Genomic DNA, 23,108 nt, shown 5'->3' with positions numbered 1-23,108 from the left:
AATGAAAAATATCTTCAAGAAGAAAACTCAACTAACAAACTCAAGGCCAAACCAAACTGAATGTTTACAAAGCAAATATAGAGCACAATAATGGAAGATTTGTCTGTATTATACAGCCGAATAGAAGACACTCAGAAGATTCTTAGATCCACAAAGAATAACTTAACCAGGGTCGACTCCAGGTTTTAGTAGGCCTCAGGGTGACAAAGTCTCTGGGGGGCCCTTTTCAGTGAACTCATGTGGTGGCATTAAAAATTCAGAAACTAAAACAGTCTTCTGTTCCCTAAAATATTTCCTAGTTTTCATACCCACTAGTTCTCATCAGCCCACTCATGGTTATTTTATATACAGCCCCTCACCCCCATGGATTCCTTATGTACAGCCTTATGTCAGCAGCCCTGGGCCCCGGCAATTGCCCAGGTATGCCCAGTGCTAGCGCCGGCCCTAAACGTAACATATAATTGAAAATATATTCTATACTAAATTAAGAGTCTATACACCCAAAAATATATTGCTATAGACAAGAATCCCATTCCAGGTTTGGCACAAAACCAGCAAACATTATATTTGTCAATGATGGATCTTATCCTAAACTTATCACTAGCTTCCAACATTGTAAGGTTCCTACAACAACATCTAAAGCTTCATATATGGTGATGAGCGGCAATGTTGGGGTTCATGCTGAACATTGTGGGTTCAGATCAGCAGAACACAAACCCAGACTTCAGTGAATGTTAAGGGTTCAGTTAAACCCCCACTGGCAACCCCCAAAATTGGTGCTGGCACTGATCATGGGTGTTATCCAGACCCAAATACTGAGAGGTTAAGTATATTAGAAAAATGTTCACAACACTCCCCCCCACACAATATCAAAAATGATCTGAAATAACAGCTAATCTTAACATTATAAAAAAAATTAAAATACTGAAATATGAAATATGTCTAGTAACAAAATGTATAAAATCAGCAAATACAGCTAAAAAGGGAAAAAATACACATGGTTTCCAGCAAACAAGTGACGCAAAGAAAATTCATCTAAATGGAGTTTGGTAAATAGCTTTAAGAGAAGGAGCTTACATCTGAGATTTAATAGGTCCTTCATCCAGAGGAACCTACTTGCCAGAGATGAGTCACAGGTGAGAAATTGGATTACGGATCATTACAAGTGATGAGGACACAATTAGATAATGGTGCGTGGCATTAGTGCAATAGGAAACATATTCCTGGAGATTCGCTCTCCTACACCTCTCGGCAGCTGTCAGGGATCTTATGGACAGTGTCACCCGGCTTCCTGCATATACACACATTTTAGGAATAACTAATACATTAAACAGACTTCAATGATTGCCAATAAGCTCAGCCAAGACAAGTGTAATACTGACAGGGAGAAGTTTATACACACACAGAAACACAAAGCCAGGGATTAGGAAAGCAAATGTGAACGATCTTCCCAAGGGAATAGTAGGAGTATGGATCCAGCGCAAGTTGGTTTTAGAGTTTTACTAAAACAGCTAAGGGTGCATTCACATATACCAATTGCCGTAAGTTTCTGTAACCAAAAATGACTACAACTTATGGTAAGACTGAGGCTTACATTAACCTCTATAGGAGTTCCAGAAACAGGAGTTGCAGAAGAAGCTACAAAAATAGGAGTTACAGAAGGAGTTCCAGAAACATGGGTTACAGAAGGAGTTATGGAAGGAGTTACAGAAACAGGAGTTACATATAACACTGAAAAAGCAGGAATTACAAAAGGAGTTACAAGAATAGGAGTTAGAGATACAAGAGTTATGGAACGAATTTGAAGAATTCTAGAAACTAGAGTTACAGAAGGAGTTACGGAAACAGAAATGACAAAAGAAGCTACAAAAGCAGGAGTTACGGAAGAAGTCCCAGAAACAGGAGTTCCAGAAACCGGGGTTACAGAAGGAGTTCCAGAAACAAGGGTTACAAAAAGATCTCCAAAACAAGAGTTACTGAAGGAGTTCCAGAAACAAGAGTTATAGAAGGAGCTATATAAACAGGAGTTATTTCCATAACAGCAGCCTAATGGCCAGTACGTACTACTACTACTCCTTCTGAAAATATATGAATAAATTGGCAACTGGGTGATATCAACTGGAGATGGAGATGGTATCTTGCACACTGCCCAATCAGCCTAGAATGTGTAAGGCCACATTCACACGAACGTATGCCCGCCGGGCCATGTGACCCCTCCCCTCTCCATAGCGATGTATGGTGCATGGCGCTGTAACACAGGGAAAGATAGGACATGTCTTATTTTTTCCTTGTGTACGGATCGGTACGGGTGCTGCACGTATGCTGCACTGTATTGCTCCATGTGCTCATTGCCAGCCTATGGGGAACTTATATACAGCCACAAGTTTGAACATCCCCCAATGGTCGTGTGAATGTAGCCTAAGGACTCTTTGACCCTTTGACATAATTGACAAACTCCATATTCATTTCATGGTTAATACAAGTATTTACTAAATCAGACACATTAGACTGGATGACAGGTTCAATTTAACTACATTCTTAGAGGTCATGTTTTCAGGATTTCCTCAGGAATCACCACAGGTTTCTCTGTTTGCTATATCCTCATATCATGAGCAGTGGAACTAAAAAAACACTGTTTTAGACAGACTCCTGGTACATAGCCATAGGGGGCTTTGTATAAGATACGTCACTTGTTCCTGATGTCGCCACTGTATATCAGATAGTTTTTTTAGTGATTAAAGGTACTAAATCTATATTCTGTATTATTTTAGGTTATGAGAAAAGGCTAAGGCTACTCCATGTCCTAAGTATCCTCTGCATGTCCACACTGCCTTGAATGCGGCTGCACTGCCCCTGCAGGTGCAGTAATAATAATAATAATTCTTTTATTTATATAGCGAACACAGGTTATGCAGCGCTGCACAAAGCATGTCAAATCGGTCCCACCTGACCCATCTGTGCATGCAGAGCCCCCCTTTGACCGGCGATGCTCCGGAAGCCAATGTATCTACGTAGACCATGCTGCCACATTCACAGGCAGCATTGACACACAGGGGGCAGCTCTGCAGAGGCTACTTGGAGTCTGGAATTACCTTTGCCTCCGCAGTTCACAAAGGCTACTCCACACCCTAAGTAGCCTCTGCAGGTAATTTGCATAAACATCTAACCAAAAGGCAGGTTTCCTGAAAATAATAACACATGTTCAAGGATGTGGAACACCTCAGAAATCTGGAACAACTAAAATTGTAGATTCCAGATGGTAGATTTCCTTTAAAGTGATGAAAATAGCATAAAAACTGGATGAATATGTTCCAGACAGCCACGATCTGCCCTTAGAGTTGTATGTGCCACGCGTGGTTCAACCCTATTTAGTTTCACACTTCTTTTATAAGTTTGGTTGGACACCAATAATATCTTCAACCTTGTATTTTAACACTGTATTGTAGAAAGGATCTCGCTACTTCCAATATTTTTGGATTTCGACAGGACACAAGACACAAGATTACAAACAGCAGGACATGATATGATGTTTCCTACTGTAAAATTTGTGGAGATTCTTTTTCTTAAAGCAAGTGAAAGTGATAATTGGGTCTTTTACACTTATTCTTTTCAATCTCAGCCTCGCCTGGATGGCCGGATGGTGATGATGAGTTCTCAAACGTAGTTCTTCTGTATATACAGTAACTCGCACACAAAATCTATAGTTAGGAAGGTTAGGATAGCTAGGAAAGTGTAATACTACTACCATATTTATAATGGGGCTGTCACTCTCTTTGACATGTTTATTTTGTTAAATACTTGTATATTTTGTGAAATAACAAAGGGATAATAATAATCTACAACGCGATGTTGTACTGTTATTTTGTTACTCCTTTTAGAAGTTTGCAGGTAGTTAGCCCAGTGGGTGTTTGTTGGGGTGTGTCCTTGTCTGAAAATCTCTGGAAAGTATCAGAATATACAACCACAGTTTGTGACAAGACCCACATGGCTAAGTATTCATACATATCATAACAAAGGAACAGCACAATGGCTCCAGAAGCTTTCAGGTTCCCTTCTTGCTTTGGTCTTCTGATCTTTTACATAACAGGAAGTGACATCTTTGGTCTTATTTATTAAGGGTTCCCAACTTTTTGGGGATCGCATTGGGGATTGTGTTGCACGCAATCAGATTTTGGCGCATCAGCGCCGGCTTTCATGCGACAGAGATGGGGGGGGGGGGCTTTCTGTCAGATGATCCAACGGATTTGGACTAAGCACAGGATTTAACATTTAAATTTGTGTTGCATCCAATGCACTTACATACAGCAGGAGGAAGATAGTGAACTCTGGCGGACCTGATCGGGGAAGCGACACAAGCAGGAAATCGGGCACACGATCTTATTGAATCGCGGCAAATGTGCATTCTGGCAGGCATTCCGGATCGGTGATCGCGCAGAACCATAAAAGTAAATATGCCCCCATGTCTTCTGAGAGGCCACTTTTGGGCCTATGTGTCATGGGATCCACTTAAAGTGGTTGTGAGACTTAATTAACAACTCTGCAGACGTGCTGGAGTATAAAGCTATACTTACCTCCACTAGCACTCCTGCTCTGCTACAGCGTTGGGACAGGGGACGGGTGGGCTTGCCAGGCAGTGGGAAGTTGCCGGAGTGAAGGAGTCCTTGTAAACAAGAGTACAGCTCCGACGGACTGTGGGTGGGAGACCGGGAGCACGGGAGGAGGTCAGTATAGGTTAACTTTTTTTACAGCTTTCTCCAGCCCACCTGCAGAGTTTCTTATTAAGTCGAACAACCCCTTTAAGTGGGTCCCATATAGACAGTGCGGTGCAATGTAAAACCCAGGAGGTGGAGTAAGATGAGTACTGTTTTTATATTCTTGCTTCCCATTAATCACTGGGTTTTCCAGAATTTTTGGAAAACTCCTTTAACAATGGCTTTTCCAGAACAGGCTGAGAGTATTTAGGACTTGCAACGTTCTTTTGTTGTAAAGTTCTTACAGTAAAACTTCCTACTATGTAAGTGACAGGTAAAAGTGTTTTAATGGGCAGATTCGGCTCCCAGTAGATAACAAAACTTCAAAAGATTCTAAAATGGTTGTTATATCCAAAGCCGTTCTGTCCAGACGGAAGAACGCGGCGCCGGAAGGCATCAGCGCTAATGATGCAGTTGCCATGACTTTCTGAGGGATCTTCCCCACTTGCTTGAATAAGCAATGACAATGAAATTTGTAAACTTGGCAAATACTTCCTGTAAAAAGTAAAACAAACACTTGGTGGCAGATAGAAAAACAGTCTTATAACTGTGTCACAGGAGTCTGTAACCTCTCCATAAACTGCTAGGAATCTGGACACTGACGTCCAAGTTTACAAGAAGGACCCTGGCTACAAGGACATTGTCATCGGCAGCCATATTCTACCACTTTAACTGCTCTTCTGTAAAAATCCAGAGCTCACATGCTCTTATGTATGTCCTGGGTAATCTGCTCTTTTAATATCAAGCTGAGTGGTAACATGTAAATGAAAGGGAACCTGTCATCAGAAATTGGCTTAATAAACCACTAGCAGTATGTTGTCAAGCAGCTAAGCAGCTTGTAGATGATGTATCTTTCATGGTCCAGTGTGGTGGCATCATCCAGAGAATTAACTTTGAAGTGAGATGCAAATTGGTTTTATGAAGTCAAGGAGGTGGAGAGTTTATCATTGAAGTCAAGCTTTCCCTGCCTAAGAATGTCCCCTTCACTGTATTTGTGTTCCTGCATCCAGGAACATCACTGGTCAAATCTCTTGAAGTCTGACACATAATGTCAGTCACATGGGAGGAGGTGTTCAGGGGCAGGGAGAGCTTGACTTCCTTTGGGGGAGAAGGGGGAGGGCAGAGTCGTGCTCCTACACAGTGTAACAGCTATGAAGCTGCATCATGGAGGAGCGGTGGTAATACCCACAGAACCCTTCTGGTTCATTAGTATAATTTTAAAAGTTTATTTAAGAATGAAGGAGTTCCTGAAATCTATGAGCAAGTGTCCCTAGTCTTTCATGCTTCCTTTTGAATGTAGATTTCCTCTAAAAAATTACTTACATTTTGTAAATCATACCAGATTCTACAAGAGTCTATTATAGTCAGGGGTGCACCAGCCATTAGGTTAGTAGAACCTCTCGCCTCAGGTAGCACCACCTGCAGAAAGGTAGGGTAGCAGTCACCTGCTACAAATCATGTCACAACACTTAAAAAGAGTGTCTCTTTAGACGGTTGTAAGACACTGCATGTGTCACCCACCTACTAAAATAAATAACTGATATATTTCTACTGTATGGGGAGGAGTGGTGAAGCGCCATTCGATACCTCCCTCAGGCGGCAGAGTTTAGGTTCCCCCCTGATTACAGTGAGGTTACTATTCTATTACTAGTCTAAGGGACTATTACAGTGAGGTTTCTATATTCAGCCCTCCAGTATCCCTGAGTATAAGAATGAAAGAATTGAACCGTGAAATTGAAACTAATTTTAACTGATGTGATTACACCATTAATCTAAGAGTAAATGGATCACATGGAGCATGGACAATAACAGCTTTTATGTATATTTTTACAGCATTTTTCTTGTCTTTTTACATAAGAAATAATCAAATTAGAGTGTTTTCATATCCATGAAAAATGGTATATAATGTGTTGTAAGTTATTTTTAAATAACTTCTGCTACATTTTAAATGCCTATTTTACAATCCTATTGTTATGTTCCTTTGCCTTCATATGTTCTTGTGTTTTTTGTCTATTGATACTATAGAAAACAGAATACAAAATTTCAGCAATCAATAAATAAAAACGTAGCTGAAAATAAGTTTATATATTTTATCTAGGTTAAATGAGTTAAAAATAACATTAGTGAAGCATTGCCTTTCAAGATAAACCATAGATGCTGTCCTGCACCTTGCTTATGTTCTGCAAACTGTATCAGCGCCCAAAGGATGCCAATACAGTTTAAAGCCACAGAAGAGCTTGGATCAATCACCGCACTGCTATTTGGAGTGGGGGTGTTCCTAAGGGCCACCCACAGGAATTGCTTGTCAGAAATCACAAATTTGCCCCAGGATTTAATACTACAATGGCCTCCTATTAAAAATCAACCCAATCTGGAGGCTACTTGGGGGTATTTGTAGGGAATGACAGAAGGTGGGCTCCATATTATTATCTGATTTACCCTATTTAACATTATTTATATTCACTGATGTATTCTTATAAGGTTATATCTGTTGGTAGACAGCTTGGTCTTGATGTATTATGAGTTCAGATACTTTTTTGGGACTAAATGCGAGAGGCAGAACACAGAAAGATATTTACCAAGAAATGAATGATTCATAGTTGAAATTATGTGAAATAGAAAATCCTACAAAGTTATGAAGTTATGTACTTAACAATGGTATGTTTACAGAAAAACCAGGACATTTCCTGAAAAAAACAAGTCCAAGGATAAATGATTGGAGCATGTGCCCGTCCTTGGAAAAGATGGACTCTGTAATTAGGATGGAGTTAGTGAAATAATACTTCATCCATGTATCATAAACCAAGTATCAACCAAATTTCTCAAGACGGGAGAAGAAAATGAATTCTGCTTTTATCAGTTCTCGTTCCCCAAAATGAAGACTGAATAATGATGTTATTTTTAGTAAATATGCCAAGGCTGAAGTGTTATGAAAGGGTTAACAATGTAATATAATTACATTAAATAATGTGCAAACAAAAGGAAAAAATGGGAACCTGTCCGGGCAATCTGCAACAATAAACTACCCATAAGTCCTTATGCTCCGGTCTCTTAGTGTCTCAAATCACACTTTGGATATTTTATGGGGGTGTCTGCTCGTTCTGAGAAGTGAAGCCGATGTGAGTCCAATGTGTCTCATTGTACTCACATATAGGTAAGTATTAAATTTATTTTTTAAATTTTTGACTACCCACAGCCTTTATACAGGTTGATTTAGGACTATAAACCACAGGTCCATACAGACCTGTACTTGGTTTAGTGTCCCAAGTCAATCTGTCAGGTCCTCTTTAAAGGCCCCAATCCACAGCTAACTTGCTAATCAGTGAGGGTTTCAGTGATGGGACCCCCATGGATCACGAAAGTTGCACTACAAAAGAATTGAGCAGCTGGTCGCACATGCACGCTGCCGCACCATAGCTGAGTACATCACTCGGCTATGTCTGTGAGTTTAAGGGTACATTCACACGAATGTATGAGGGACATATATACGGCCGCAGATATACATCACCCATCAGCGCCTACAGTGCACGGGCTCAGTACGGCTCACAACAAGTGTTCTCCGTTCCAAGCTGTGCCACAAAACAGATAGAGCATGCGACATGGGCCCCTAATTTCTATGGAGAGGGGAGGGTGCGCAGCTCATCCCTCCTCCTCTCCAGAGCGCCTGACGTAAGCCCGCCCGGTGATGTGTGTGTGAATGTACCCTTATACAGATGAATAAAGCAGCAAGGCACATGTGCACAATGGGGATATATTTGGGGCACAATGGGGATATATCAGACCATCGATTGAATAGGTGCTAACGTGTTGTGACTGGAATTATCTACTTTACTAGTAGATAAAAAAATAAAGCATATTCAGTATTTCAAAGGTGTGTCCTTGTTTTGCAAAATGTTTCAGATGCCTCCTATGTGCCCCTGCTGATTCTAGCTGCTAGGGATCAGCTCCTCTTTTCTCGCTGATCAGGCAGAAAAATCTTTACTGGGGTTTTTATTTTTTACTAAGAGACCAAAAGCTAAAAAGTAGGACAACCAGTCCTGCTGAATCTCCACTTTTTGCCGACTCTGGTCTACAAAAACTGAAAGATCAAATGGTTTTTTTTTTTGGAACTTTCTATAAGTACAGATAACAACATATAAGTACAGATAACAACATATATAGTAACCAAACAACATATGTATTGCATGAGATGTAAAAAACCTACAATGCACCGCACTGCATTGGACTCTTTTGGAGACACAATTTGGATGACATTGATAGACCTTCTAGTCAATACGTTCCACAGCGTGATTCACAGCAGGATAAAGCAAGTACTAAGTTTGGGGATTTATCTTTTGGACAACGGGACTAGGACTATAAGTGTCTTATGACATCACAAATCAGGCTGTTGTAACAAAATTGGTTTCTGATGATAGAACCAAAGGGAGAGAGTCTTATATATTATCATGTCTAACGGGAGTAATCAGATAATTTCTTTTCTTAAAGGAAAATTAAGGAGAAATTGTACATTTGGCATGCTTTTTTCTACATAGGATCTTTTGAAGGGAGTCTATCAGCAGTATTGACCATACAAAGCTTCATACAGTGTAAGGTATTGTTCCATTGAACCATATCCTTGTGCGTGTAGTAGCAGCAGGACTGTGAAAAATGCATTTATATTCCGTAGCTGGAGTTGATGCACTCTGGTGCATCGGTGTGAGGTCTCTTCAATGTACTGCAGCATAGCCACCCTTCCTCCAGGTAACTATTGTATCAGTGTAGATATGAAGCCTGCTACAATAGTGGAGGAGCTGTGCTGTGTTTAGTGAAGAGTTCACACACCAGCGCACCACAGTACTCATAGTCCAGCTACAATCCTGGAATATAAATGCATTTTCACAGTCCTGCTGCTACTAACATACACACAAAAGTAAGTGCTTAACCACACATCTCCAGGACTGCTACCTAACACTGTCTACAGCTTTGCATGTAGTAAATTGCTTACAGATTCCCTTTAAAAGGATATTTAAATTAGATAAACAAATCCTCTATACTGATGATAGGGCATTTGCTGATCAATGGGATTCCCACTGTTCATTACAACAACCAACTGCTCTATTCATTTGTAGATACAAGGACCCACTAAAGATGGAGAATAACTTCATATACCTTTAAGTATCTTTTATATTATATCTTTTGTATCTTTTATATTATAGTGTCATATAATATCATATTAGAACGTGACATTATGCTGTTCTTTATACATAAATCTATACATATATTGGCAACTGGTGTTACAACTTACGAGGTGTCCCTACAATTCGGACTTATAAAAGGATGTTGGATAACTGGCAAGCTATATAAGATGGCAGATCCTCTTTAAATCCAATTATTGTTTCAGGAAGGCAGTCGGGATATAGACTTACATAATAGAGTAGTTGAAGTGCTTTATATCCATGACTATCAGAAAATCTCTGGCACTTAATAGGCAGACTTGAGCGTGATCCCTGCTCTTGTGACTGGGAAATACCATATGGCGTTCTGAAGACAATCACTACATATGCCAGGAAACGCAGGTGAATTTATACAATGTCTGTGGATTTAAAGAGCCAGCACCGGAAAGCACAGGGACAATAGTAATGGATATGGTTTTGTTTATTGAGGATAATCGCCAGATTATGACCTTTTTCTTTTTTTGCTGTGATTTTATAATGGAAAAACAAAAGTAAAAATAGCCCGGTATAATAATAAATGATAGTCTGTAAACAATATCAGAGAACATTACAGGGTCAGTAAAGTTAAGTTATTATAACAAACATGAGCCACGAGCAACATGAGGCTCCTTTAAGGATCCAGGCGCATTCCACAAGGCTGATAGAAGAGCGGCATACCACTGGCTGAGACGCCTCGGGCACTTCACAAGCTACACGAAGGAAAGTCAGCCAACCTACACAAGGTCAGAAAACCCATTGGAATAAGAGAGAAAGTCACAAGGACCACACACTTAGGGTGTAACAAAGATGACTGCTGAGGTGAGCCATAATCTAAACAGCTAGAGATTGTATCTGTGATTATATTAGGAAATAACAAAGGCACAAATGACTCAACGCAATAATTTACCCTAATCTCAATGCTACTAACCTGCAGGACTGTATAAACTCCCTGCACTTACATGCAAACTCTTAAAGGGAACCTGTCATGAGAAGTTCACTGATGACAGATCCCAATAGGCACTGCATAGTTACATCCCATAACTCTAAGGTTACATTCACATGAACGTATGGGGGACGTATATACAGCTGATGTATATACGGCATATATATGTCCCCCCATACATCGCAATGGCCTCAGGGCGCTGTACGGGAGCGGCAATATACCATTCCGTGGCCCTTACAAAGATAGGACAAGTGCTATCCTTCTATGGAATATGGCGCCGTGCGCTGTGTATTTCTATGATGAGGGGCGGGGTGAGAAGCGTTTCCCCCCTCCTCCTCTCCCCCGGCACCGATGTATGCCAGCTGTGTGCATGTAGCCTTACTGAGTTACTCTTACTCTGAGTTCCCTTCCATTTGTGTAATATCCACTGCTAAAGCTTATCTGGCCCCCTGCTAAGTCCTGGTCACTCCTGGGGTGGTGCCTCTTTTCAAATCACAATGTTGGCTTAGCAATTTGCATAGAACTCCGTTTGGCACATCCTCTCTGTGACTAATCCTCCCTCTCTTGCCTGCGCGGTGAGCTGTACACCCTAGTTGTGAGCCAAGTTGAAAAGCACAGAAATGGTGGGCATGCGAACTTTGCTGCATGGCGCATCGATGGGGCCAAGGGGACTGGTATGCAATTGCCAAGCCTACATCTTGATTCGAAACGAGGTATCACCCCAGGACTTGTCCAGGACTTGTCGGCAGGGAGCCCGATAAGTTTCGCAGTGGATATTACAAGAACGGAGGGGAACTCAGTTGTGAAAGTAAGAGTTATGGAATGTACTATGCAGTGCCTATTGGGATCTGTCACCAGTGTCAATCAGCCTTCTGGTGACAGGTTCCCTAACAAAGGGCAACTGGTTGGTTGGCAGTGCTTCTAGGCAATTGGAACATTTCTACGTCACAAAAGGTTTTTTTTTAATGCCGATCCAGGAGTGGACATATACTGCTTATTTACAATTTGTATAGGCAATTTAATATAAAGCCAACGGATGTTACTTACAGGCAAGCTGTTGGCTTGATTGAACCCCACAAACCACTGTCAGTGCTTTACAAGGTCTCTAATGTGTTGCCCAACAATGACCTCAGAAAGCCAGAGCATTGCTAGCCTCCTTCCTAAAATGTACTTTTATTTCTGATGTAGATCAGGTTCCTCCAGTCAAAGAAGATCTCCTAAGAAAGTGAAGCTGTCCATCCCCTAAAGCAGGCTCATGGCCATGAGTAACATCTCCCAGCGCATGTCCAGCACTTGCCTGGGGGCTTGGCTGGATTGAGGCATGTGAAGGTTAATTTTAAGAATAAAATTTAAAATATTAATAGATCCAAATAAGTCTGAAAAGTTGAATATGAACTAGAAAAGTCATGAAAGTTCTCTAAACCTGGACCCAACAACTTTTATCATCAGGTGGTTGCCATGCAGTGTCAATGTAAGCAAGTGGCTCCAGAACATGAGGGCCATGATTCCCATACTGCACAATATTGCATTTTTAGGATAAATCGATTTTGTCAATTGAGATTTTAAGTAATCAGATCAGGCCGGGGGTTAAGCTGAGTGCCAGAACATGGCGAGAGTCTATTTATATCTGTGTTTGTGTGTAGTTATGTGGCCAGTTTTAGATGTTCGCCCTGCGGAGATCTGCAGCATGACACTAGGATTGCAGGGGAGGGTTAGTGAGTGTCAGGGATTCATATTCAAAGATGCCAGATCTGTGTTTACCCTTCCTAGTTCCAAAACATATTTATCAGCTCTATGACTAGAAATAGGACTCATTATCCATGACCCATGAACAGCCATGAAATCAATTGCTTGTGTATAAGATTAACCACAAAATGCACGGATTTGTCTATGATGATCTATTTCATTGCTTATTTATTACAATATTTTGTAAGGTTTTAAAATTTTCTTAATTCAAACATAAGGCTATACATAATGAATCTATGGAGGTGTGGGGGGCTGTATAAAATGAATCTATAGGGTGTGATGGGGGCTGTATATAAAATAACCATGTGGGGGCTGTTTGCTATGATAAATGAGAGAATATTGTAGGGTACAGGAGACTGTTTCAGTTTCTGAACTTTGCATGCAAGTTCACTGCAAAGGGGCCAACTGAGGCTCTGTCGCCCAGGGGCCTACTGAAACCTGGAGCCGGCTCTGAACTGAAGTCTTATTGGATTTTATGAAAAGTTACAGTCATCCAAGCTGATGGTTCACATAAACATGTTTGCAGAGGATGACACTGTATCTCATGATAGCCTTCATGTCACAGCAACCTGTAAAGCTGTGATACAGTATTAGGCTGCAATCACACAGCGGTATGGGGGACATATATACGGCCAACATATATCCGGCTTATATACGTCCCCCATAGATGGCAATGGGCGCATGGCCATTTTTCAGCGGAATACGGTGCCATGCCCCATGTTTCTCTATGGAGAGGGGCTGGGGTGAGCTGCGGCTCCCTTAGTTTTGATTAAGTTTTAATCTCAGTAGACAGTGGAGTAGGATTGCATCATATTCCATGAAACCCTTGAATCTTCTATGAATTTGATATGTTCTATGATTCATATATCATTATCATGGTGACCAGCTGTCAGGTCTTGTAGTGATACCCTTGAAATGTATAAATGCAGCAAAGTGTTCCCAATGAATCTCTTTTAAATATTAGACATTACGACGATGATCCCTCTTGAAGTTCTCAATACAAAGTGCTAATGTGGTGTTGATAAGTATCTGCACACTTCAGAGACGTCTCCTATTTAAAACCACAATGTGTCCATGTGAGAAAATACAGTGTCCCATGGAGGAATTATAACAGAACAGCCAGTTCACTAGGGATGTGGAATGACAATGACAATGTTAAATCAACATTAGCTTCCTAGTGTTATTCCAGTAATTGCAATTACTGTGCACCCACAGCAGCCACCCTACGTCCCAAGTTTCAAATACGAGGGGGGGGGGCTTCATGGTATTGAAGGGAGCCTGTCAGCAGAAATTGAACTAATAAACCACTACTAGTATGTTGCCAAGCAGCTGATCACCTTCCAGATCATGTTTCTTTCATGACTCGGTCGCCTCATTTAGAAAATCAACATGGAAGTTATATGTAATTTGGTTGTATAAAGTCAAGGAGGAGGAGATTTTATCAATTTCCCTCTTCCTCAGAAAGCACTCTTATTGTAAAAGGCGTTCAGAGCCCCCACCTTGACTACAGTGTAAAACTCTCCTCCTCCTTGACTCTACACAACCAATTTACATGTCTCTCCAAAGTTCATTTTGTAGATGATGCCATCACACTGGAACATGAAAGAAACAAAAATTAGAAGATGTTATGCTGCTTGACAATAAACGGCTAGTGTTTTATTAGGCCAATTGCTGATGACAGGTTACCTTTAAGAAGTTATATGACACCTTGGAATTGAATTGAGGTCTATGAACATCCCTTCTCCATTGTCATGGAGCAGATGGACCAGGCATTCATATTATTAGAGTAGGAAATCTTCTTTGTTAATGGTAGTCTGTAGGATGGGGAATATCAAGAAGAATGTAAGTGATAAGTAGTGTAAAGGCTGATGTATAAAGATAATGGAAAGCAATAGTAAGTGTGAGTAATCTCTACACTATAAATAGTAACAGAAGTAGACATTAAAGTAGACATAGTAGTAAGATACAGGTATGTGATGATGGAGGAACTAGAATATAAAAAGTTGAGACAGAGACAATTACAGAGAAGCATAAGAAAAGAGGTGAATTGTCAGTTCATATGTCTATGGGATCCATTGGGCTTTTTGTCATTTTTTTGTGTTTTGCTCCTAGGTCCAGGTACCTAGAAAATATTGTTGTGAAATTGACCTTTCATAGTCTTCTTTCCCTCCTATGTTACACAGTGAAGGATTTAACAAGTTTAACAATCCCAAAAGTGTTTTCTTTCACCATGTTTGATGTGCAGCTGAGATCACTCAAATTATCTATTAAATGAAGACTATAACCAGCACCTGATACCCCAGCTCCTGAGACGAGAGATGTCTAGAGGCACAATATACAGTGATTAGGAGAAGTGGTCAGTGACATCTAAGCTTTTTCCTTGGAGAGGACACATGGCACCCTCAGGATTTAAAGGGCAAGTGTTAACTTACTGAAAGCTTCTACTATCCGTCGTACATCCAGCTTCGCCAACAGCTACACAATACAGGAGCTTCCTAGAAGTAAAGATCTGCCAATCAAACATAGCCTAATTAAGTGTACAGCCCTACTAAGTAAGCGCTATAAGTTGGCTGACAATGGTTTGGTCAATGTTGGTAGAGAATATTGGACCTGCTGATCTTAAAATGAAAACCAATTTTAAATTAAGGTGATACATTTAAAAAAAAAAACTGAATATCCTGTAAGCTGTATTGCTTTGTGCACACGCTCTCTTCTCCCAGGAAGTCTGGGCAGTATTCCTCTGCTTAAAGCTGCATTCACATCTAATTTTATGGATACGTTCTGTGCATTTGCCAGGAACCTTTCCTTCCTGCTATGTGTACGCTCAGCGGAGGCCAATCGAGCCTATGGGCACAGATGCGACAGCTTTGCCTCCCTCACTTGGCCTCCATAGACTGTATGGCTTTGGAGTTCATCGTTGGTCTAATTGTCCCAGGACAGTGATATCACTTGGGAAGAACCCTGCAAGGCCTTCCAATGGTTGGCTACAATGTGGTGTGAATGTGCTCTGGGGGCCCTGGAGACCTTGGGGTCCCCAGAATAACCTCCTCAGGACACCAGATAGTTAAAAGCTAGGGCAGAACAAAGAGTCTCCTGGCTCTGATATTCGGAGTGGAGCTTTGCACTGGGATTAGACATCCTGGTAACTATTAAACAACTTCAATGTGCAGAGGCATAGATGAGCACAGATAAGGTACCTTTAAGAATTTTTTCATTAAGATTTTAATGAAAAAAAATAAGAAAACAGTACAGTTGTGTGGTGGATTTAGAGGTATAATAATTAGATATGTTGCATTACCAAGGCACGTGGCTGGAGCGTGCATGGTATATATCTTACACATGGCCACACTGACAGGCCTATATATAGCATGTAATAGAGTCTGTCCTGCACTGCCTGCGTGGGGGCCTGCTTCCCTCTAAAAATGGCAATAGTAACTATTCCCCCCTGTGCATTAGTGCAGAGACTTATTACAGAGACAAATTAAGAAAAGTGATCTGATCGCAAACATTTACAGAACAGAAATCTGCCAAGTCCTACCTGCCGGATCTACCGGAGCTGCCTGCTGTCCCTATACTGATGTCTTGGGGAACACAACCCACCCCACAAACTCATGTACTAATCTGCAAATATTGCCCAATATGTTTGTTTTTAAACAACGTTGACCCCAATTTGTGCTGCATATCATGGATGAAGCCAGACATGAGGAACGCCTGGCAGCCATGTACGGGTTTGTTGGCAGAATGAGTAGACTTGTATAATGAGAAGCAAATCATTTGTACACAACTTTATTAGAGCACATTAGTTTTCAGCACAATTTAGGTTATTTTACCAATTAATCTGCCTGGTTCAAATGGGGCCATATATGTCATCATCATTAGGAATCAATATAGATATATCATCATTGAAGCTTTTTCCAAATTGTGACTCTACTCTCCAGACATCTTCATCTCCACATATCTCTACCCTTTCTCTCCCAACAGAAATTTCTATTATAATGCTACCACAATACTATTTTACCCCAAAGACCTCAAATTCTTCCAGGTGTCCGAAATACTGTGCATATTGCTCTAATATTGGGGCTTATTTACTAAGGGTCCCGCGGCCACATTTCCGTCGGGCTTTCCAAATTTTCGGGGATCGCGTCGCTGGGACAGGGATTTAAAAGGGGATTGTGTCGCACGCAATTGGATTTCATGTGTCAGAAATCGGGAGGCGTGGCGTCGGACGATCTGATGGATTCGGACTGAGTGCGGGATTTAACATTTAAATTGTGTCGCAATACAATGCACTTACATGCACCGGGAACAAGATGGTGAGCTCCTGTGGACCTGAACGGGGAAGCGACACATGCAGGATAACGGACGCACAATCTTAGTGAATAGCGCCGGAGTCCATGATCGTCGGACAACGGACAGCGGGGATCTGGACAGGAAAGGGTAAGCAAATGTGTCCCATTGTGTCTGCAGTGCTCAGGGGTGTATTAAGACTGCCATACATCATGGTCAGTATGAAAATTATAGCCCATACAAGCCTGGAATCACTTCCTACACAAGGTACATCAAGATTCTTGGGGAATCTTTTACCAGCATTTAATCTGTGATATTAGGACCTTTGGAGGACCATTAAAGGTACAGAAATGGCTCTTGTGTACATATTTATTGAAAACAGAAACTGATGTACGAGGACTTCATGGGTTAAGGTCCTTATGAGTATAAAACTTGGTGGTTGGTTTGGGTGGCCATGGGTCCTGTAGAGGGCCTCCCCAGACTATCTATATATTATAATCCACTACTGGCAGTGATGCAAACAACATCAACATACAAATCCATCATAACATCAAGTTTCTATATTGTGCCCACATCATTCCCTCGTCTAATCTTACAGGAGACTATGCTCATTGCCATGTGAGAGTAGTAATATCCCATTGTATTTATACCCCTAAAATGGCAATACTACTGAATGCGGCTATAGCTGTGTGATCTGGGGTGTATGCTAAGAAATCCGCTGACAATGGCACTCCTACTGAACATGTCTGCCAATAATACTATACAATATATAATGCCACGGCACGAGTTACCAGCTATACATCAATGGAGATGTCCTTGTGAAATGCTGACTATACCGATCACCTGCCGAAAGTACAGCATGTCCCTCCGGAGCTCAGAGAAGTATTTAAGGAGTTATGCCTAGGCTATACCTACTGTACCAATGGTTCTGCTCCTTTAGTGTATTACAACATAAACCAACAAGTGGAGCATTTACAGGGAAAGGCAGTGTGAGAGGGTCTTTTGTAGCCCTGAGAGGAGGGGATCCCATGTTATGGAGAAGTGTGAGGTGCAGTAAAGGGGGCTACATGACAGAGGTGCACTGGTGGCATTAGTTTAGTGGGTTAGTGATAATGACCGGGCCGAGATGTCCCTTCCTGCGTGGTGTGGTTACACAACCTTCCTTGTATTGCATTACCATCATGTAATACTCTCATGGACATCTATGGAGTGCAATGTGATATGCGTCTCTGGTTCAGTAGCTGGACCACAAGTTGAACACATTGGATGAAGTTGCTCAATACCGCATGACATCCATTCCAGTAGAAGTCTGTCTTAAGCCAGATATCTGCCCAAGGCATTGCTAAGGACACTAGGGGCTATGGGTAGAATTTTATCAAGCCTTGCAAGGCAGAATTTGGGGCTCATAAGGTCCTAAATTAAATTTTTACAACTATTTGGGCTTATCTTTATAAAAAGACTCAAGATTCAAACTTCTTGGTTTACTAAACCGATCAAACATTTTGAGAGATTTTATTAACATCCTTGCATATGACAATGAAGAATTCTAACATAAGCATCAACGTGCAGCAATGATGGGACGTTCCAGTCGCTGCTTCGTTAAATGTTAATGAGGATTACTGTCACCGAGTGTCATCATTTCCAGTATAGCAGAAAGAGAAATGTCCCTTCTGCACCCTTTCTATTTTCTACTGGATCATCGCACAAATGAGATCATTGCGAAGCTTTCTCTTGTAGCAAATATAGACTGAGTACAGATAAAAATCCTGCAAAACTGAATAATTGATATCATCCTGGCACCGCGGAGAGATATTCCCGGCATTGATCAACGTTTATTACCAATACAACACGAGCTGGGTGCTAGACATAGAAGCAGACAGACAGGGCTGTGGGTAGATATACCCTGATCTAATATATATATATATATATATATATATATATATATAGTCTTTATTCACATAGTTGCATTAGGTATATGCTACTTTCCTCCCATACAATGAATCCATTTCCTATGTAAGTTCTAGGTTGTATTTATAACAGTTTATTTTATGCTGAGCCAAAAGGGAGGATCAGTATATGAAAAAGCCTTCTACTTATACTCATTTTGGATCCTTTCCCAGTTTTGTGTAAAGAAAAAAACCTGCATCACAACTTTTATCAAAATGTAAATCATTCAGTCACAAGGGCACAAACCTGTGCCAATGCCCACGGGTCCTTGTGCTTACAGGCGCAATAAAACCAAAGGCTGATGCTCTACAAGGTGTACAGATGCAACCACCAGAGGGGGACTACAGTTTGTTTCTGAAATTCAGGATTGTAATAGTGCAATTAATAGTGGGAATAGGTGCTGTCAAGTCATATATATGCTCTATACAGTAGCAATTCAACTTATACTAAGATAAATATATATAACTATATCAATTAAACCGCAATCCCGGATGGGGTGGTGTTATTTCACATGTTTGCAGTACTTTTGCTCAGAGCAGAGATTAAAGGGGTATTCCCATTTTGGCAAATTAATGTTATTGTTTGTATGATGAAAAGTTATACAATTTTCCAATATACTTTCTGTATCACTTCCTCACGGTTTCAGGATTTCTGTCCTTCCCTAGAAAGCTTTTATGTATACTTCAAGTGAATAGAATTCTGACCATGGTTACACAGGTGCACAGCTCGTTAGTACCATAGAGAGTAATTAGAACTCTGTGATATAAAGAGCGCCTGTGTGACCATGGTCAGATTTCTGTCCACTGGATGTAAACATAGAAGCTTTCTAAAGAATGACAGCAAGCAGAGATCTAGAAAACAGTGAGGAATTCTTAAAGAAAGTATATTGGAAAATTATATACCTTTTCATTATTCAAACAATAACATTTATTTACTGAAATGGTGCTACCCCTTTAAGACTGTTTTTACATCAACACTTTACGACAACAGGTTTTTTTTTACTACTACTGCAACAATGTCGTTGTTGAGAAGTCTTCAATTCCTGGTGCAAATAAATTACACCAACTTATGTTTATCTCCCCCATCTATCACACTGTGATAAATTTGGCGCATGCTGAGATTCATAACCATTTACTATTAGACAGCTTTGGTACAAATTTTAGTTCAATTTTAATAAAGTTTAACGCAAGTTCAATGCTGTACTAGAACGTTGGTGCAAAAGATGCTTCCCCTTTAACATAAATGATATCTAAAGAATCCCTTTAAATTAAGTCTGGGTATGGAATCTGCTAGCTGAATACGCTAGCGCATGCTCCAGCAGAGGCCTATACATTAGTCTGATCAGCAGATGGAAGTGAAGTACATCCCCACCTCTGCTGGAAGCCTGATCTGTGACTCAACAACTCCTTTTGGATAGATTATATATATTAAGTGTAACAATAATTTCATACCTAGTTATTTGCTTACAGTCATGTCCTACTTCAATACATCATAGTGTCATATACTGTCATAGGTTCCACACAGGGATGTACTTAGTACTAGTCATACTTATGTAGACTATCATTTACAGAAAGTTAATATGACAAGTGACAGGCAGAGCTGCAGTTACAATCAAGAAACATGTCATGTACAGATCATCTTAAGGGGAAGGGGCACATTGAACTCCTACAATAATATGTTACATTTCACTTTTGGTAACTTAAGTGAGTGTGGGGCTTGGGAAGCTTAGGGCATAATTGGTAAGTTAAGGGGGCAGCACAGAGAGCATTACCAACAAAAGACATTGATCAAATGATGGGTATAAGAGTATTGTCTTACCTGAAGTTCACACCATGCCACTTCCACTGTGGTTTCTGTATCTAGACCCTTGTAAACCGTTTTAAAAGACCCTCTTCCGATCTCAATGTTAAATTTCAAGTATCTCCCATCTGGTGAGGTGGCCACAGCTTTGGTCTCATTCTCATCAATCTCTTCTTGTTCTCTTCTATTTTCTACCACTACTGGTTTGGGAGCAGGAACTGAAGGTCGGTCAGTTCTGCTGGCCTCATCTTCGGACTCAGAACTGATGTCCACAATGCTGGCCAATGTTCCTGGAGATGGCAGAACATCTGTCTGGGTGTTTTGTGATGGGAGATTGGTAGAACCAGTAGAGACCTCAGGAATGGGGACCACTTTCTCTTCCAAAGTTGTTGGTTCCTCTGGAGACCATGAAGAGAAAGAAGTTCCTGGTGGGTCATATCCCAATAGTTCTAATTGTGCAGAGCTCCTTCTGTTAAATTGATAAGAGTTCCTTCTGGGCTCTTTGCCTGAAAGTCTTCTTCTCCTCAAGGCTGCAAGAGTGGACAGTTCTGCAGGATCTTCTGGCAGAAATGAGATGCCACATCCTGATAGATCCACTTCTGTCTGAGACATTGCTTGAGTCGAAGGTACTCCAAAGGCAAACATATCTCCTTCTTCCACTTAACAGTGAATTTGGCTTACCAAGAACAAAACTTAGCAGCCATTCCTTGACATGTAGACACTTTACGAAATCTAACTAGTAGTGGATCACTGAATTCCAATTAGCACATGGCTTTGGCACTCTTCTTATTGCTCATAGTCATCAAATTAGTCAAGATCCCAGTGTAAGAAACCTAACCTAGATATGTCACACATGAAATGTCCCCAACTTGTGCAAAATGCTGTGCAGAGCAAGACTTGCAAAAACTGCAAAATCAGCTGCTGATCTCCATCTTCTTATGCAGGAATTGACAGAAAAATAGCAATTCTGGTCTTCTTGTAGCTGCAACAAGGAGTCACTTACAAAATGTGAATGTAGAGTTGTGCACCTTGGTTCTTCTCGCTTCTCTCTCTATTTCCTAAAGTCACTGCTAGTGACAGCTTCAGCCGGTGGAAAGGGAATGTGATCTTACTTTCATGTGACTGCAGTGTGTGTATACAGTGTGGATAGAGCCAGCCTTCTCACACAGCTCAGGAACACCTCCTCCTCCAGCCCTGATCCTCCTCCAGCCCTGCAACAGCTACACCTTGTCTGGCAATGAAGAAAGCTGTTTCTTCTTACAGACCCTTCCACCAAACACCCACACTTTGTTAAGACACATAACAAGAATCCTTCTCCAAAGTGCAATACAGAACAGGTTCTTCCTCAGTGACCCATGATCAACACATAGTGATAGAACCATGGGACCTCCTGTCAATCAGAGCTGCCATTCAGACATCTACATAAAGCACAAAATATAACAAAACAATAAAAAGACACTTTATACTTAATAAGAATCCATTCTGCATTTCAGTGAATTTTACGCTTTGTTCTGTTTCTCTAGGAGGGAACTTTGAGCAGAATTATTAATGAGTTTTTAGTATCAATAGATTTTATTCGATCTTCTTAGATCATCTTAGTATCTGTAGATCTGCATCCTCGTAGACTGGAAGCTCTTGCGAGTGGAGCCCTTATTCCTATTGTTTAATCTGATTATGTTATTTCTCTGTAATGTCTTGTTTTCTCAGTATATGTCTTGACTTCTACACCACTCTCATACATAGTACATAGTACAGTGGCTGGGCTTGGTAGTGGGACTAAGCTGTATGCAGACCATGTGAAGAATGGATGTGATGTTGCTGCTCCGTGAAGTGGAAATGGTGTGTGCCGGAGCGTGGTGACCGCTTACAGCTGTTGAGGTGCCAGGTATCCAACAGATAGATTAATTTATAAAATCCCCAAATGCCTCTTTAATCAGGGACAATGTTTTGGTTTGCTCTCTCAGCCCTGTATCTAAATATTATGGTTTAAGGGGTTGTACCAAGGATAGTGGATAACAATTGGATTTGGTGGGGGTCCGACTACTGGGACCCCACTCGTCATGAGAATGGAACCTAATGCCTCACTAGAACAAGGGTCCTGTCCCCCTGATTGGTGGAGCAGCAGGTTGCTTCCTGTTGTTCCATTTAAAGGGGTTTTCCACGAAACAAGTCAGGCCCTATTTAAAGGGTCCACATTACTGAGACCCCCAGAGATCAGGAGTACGGGGGGGCCCAATGTGACCCCGGTGGTACTCCTCGTCACTCTCCAAGACAAGTGAAGCAGCTAGTTGCGCATGGCCGGGCTGCCCCGTATTGCAGAGGCGATCTCGGCGATCTTCTTCAGCTCCATAAAGATCAATGGGACAGCCCAGCCATGGGCAACTAGATGCTCCACTGATCTTGTGGAACGACAAGGGGTCCGACGGGGGTATATTGGACCCC

General features: G+C 41.1%; 1 protein-coding gene across 2 annotated transcripts in view; it reads right to left on the bottom strand.

The window, feature by feature from the left end:
* Positions 1-21,817, bottom strand: part of WNK4 (WNK lysine deficient protein kinase 4) — a 120,678-nt gene extending 98,861 nt beyond the window's left edge. The window contains exon 1 of one of the 2 annotated variants that reach the window (XM_072111751.1): positions 20,685-21,817. In XM_072111751.1, the coding sequence (XP_071967852.1) occupies positions 20,685-21,311 (627 nt within the window). In that variant the 5' untranslated portion in view covers positions 21,312-21,817. The remainder of the gene's footprint in view (positions 1-20,684) is intronic. The other variant, XM_072111749.1, reaches the window with a different exon arrangement.
* Positions 21,818-23,108: the final 1,291 nt, after the last annotated feature.

Source organism: Engystomops pustulosus, chromosome 6 (genome assembly GCF_040894005.1).
Source record: "Engystomops pustulosus chromosome 6, aEngPut4.maternal, whole genome shotgun sequence".
Lineage (NCBI taxonomy): Eukaryota > Metazoa > Chordata > Amphibia > Anura > Leptodactylidae > Engystomops > Engystomops pustulosus.
The sequence above is the reverse complement of the archived record's forward strand: the minus strand, read 5'-3'. Positions and strand labels throughout refer to the sequence as shown.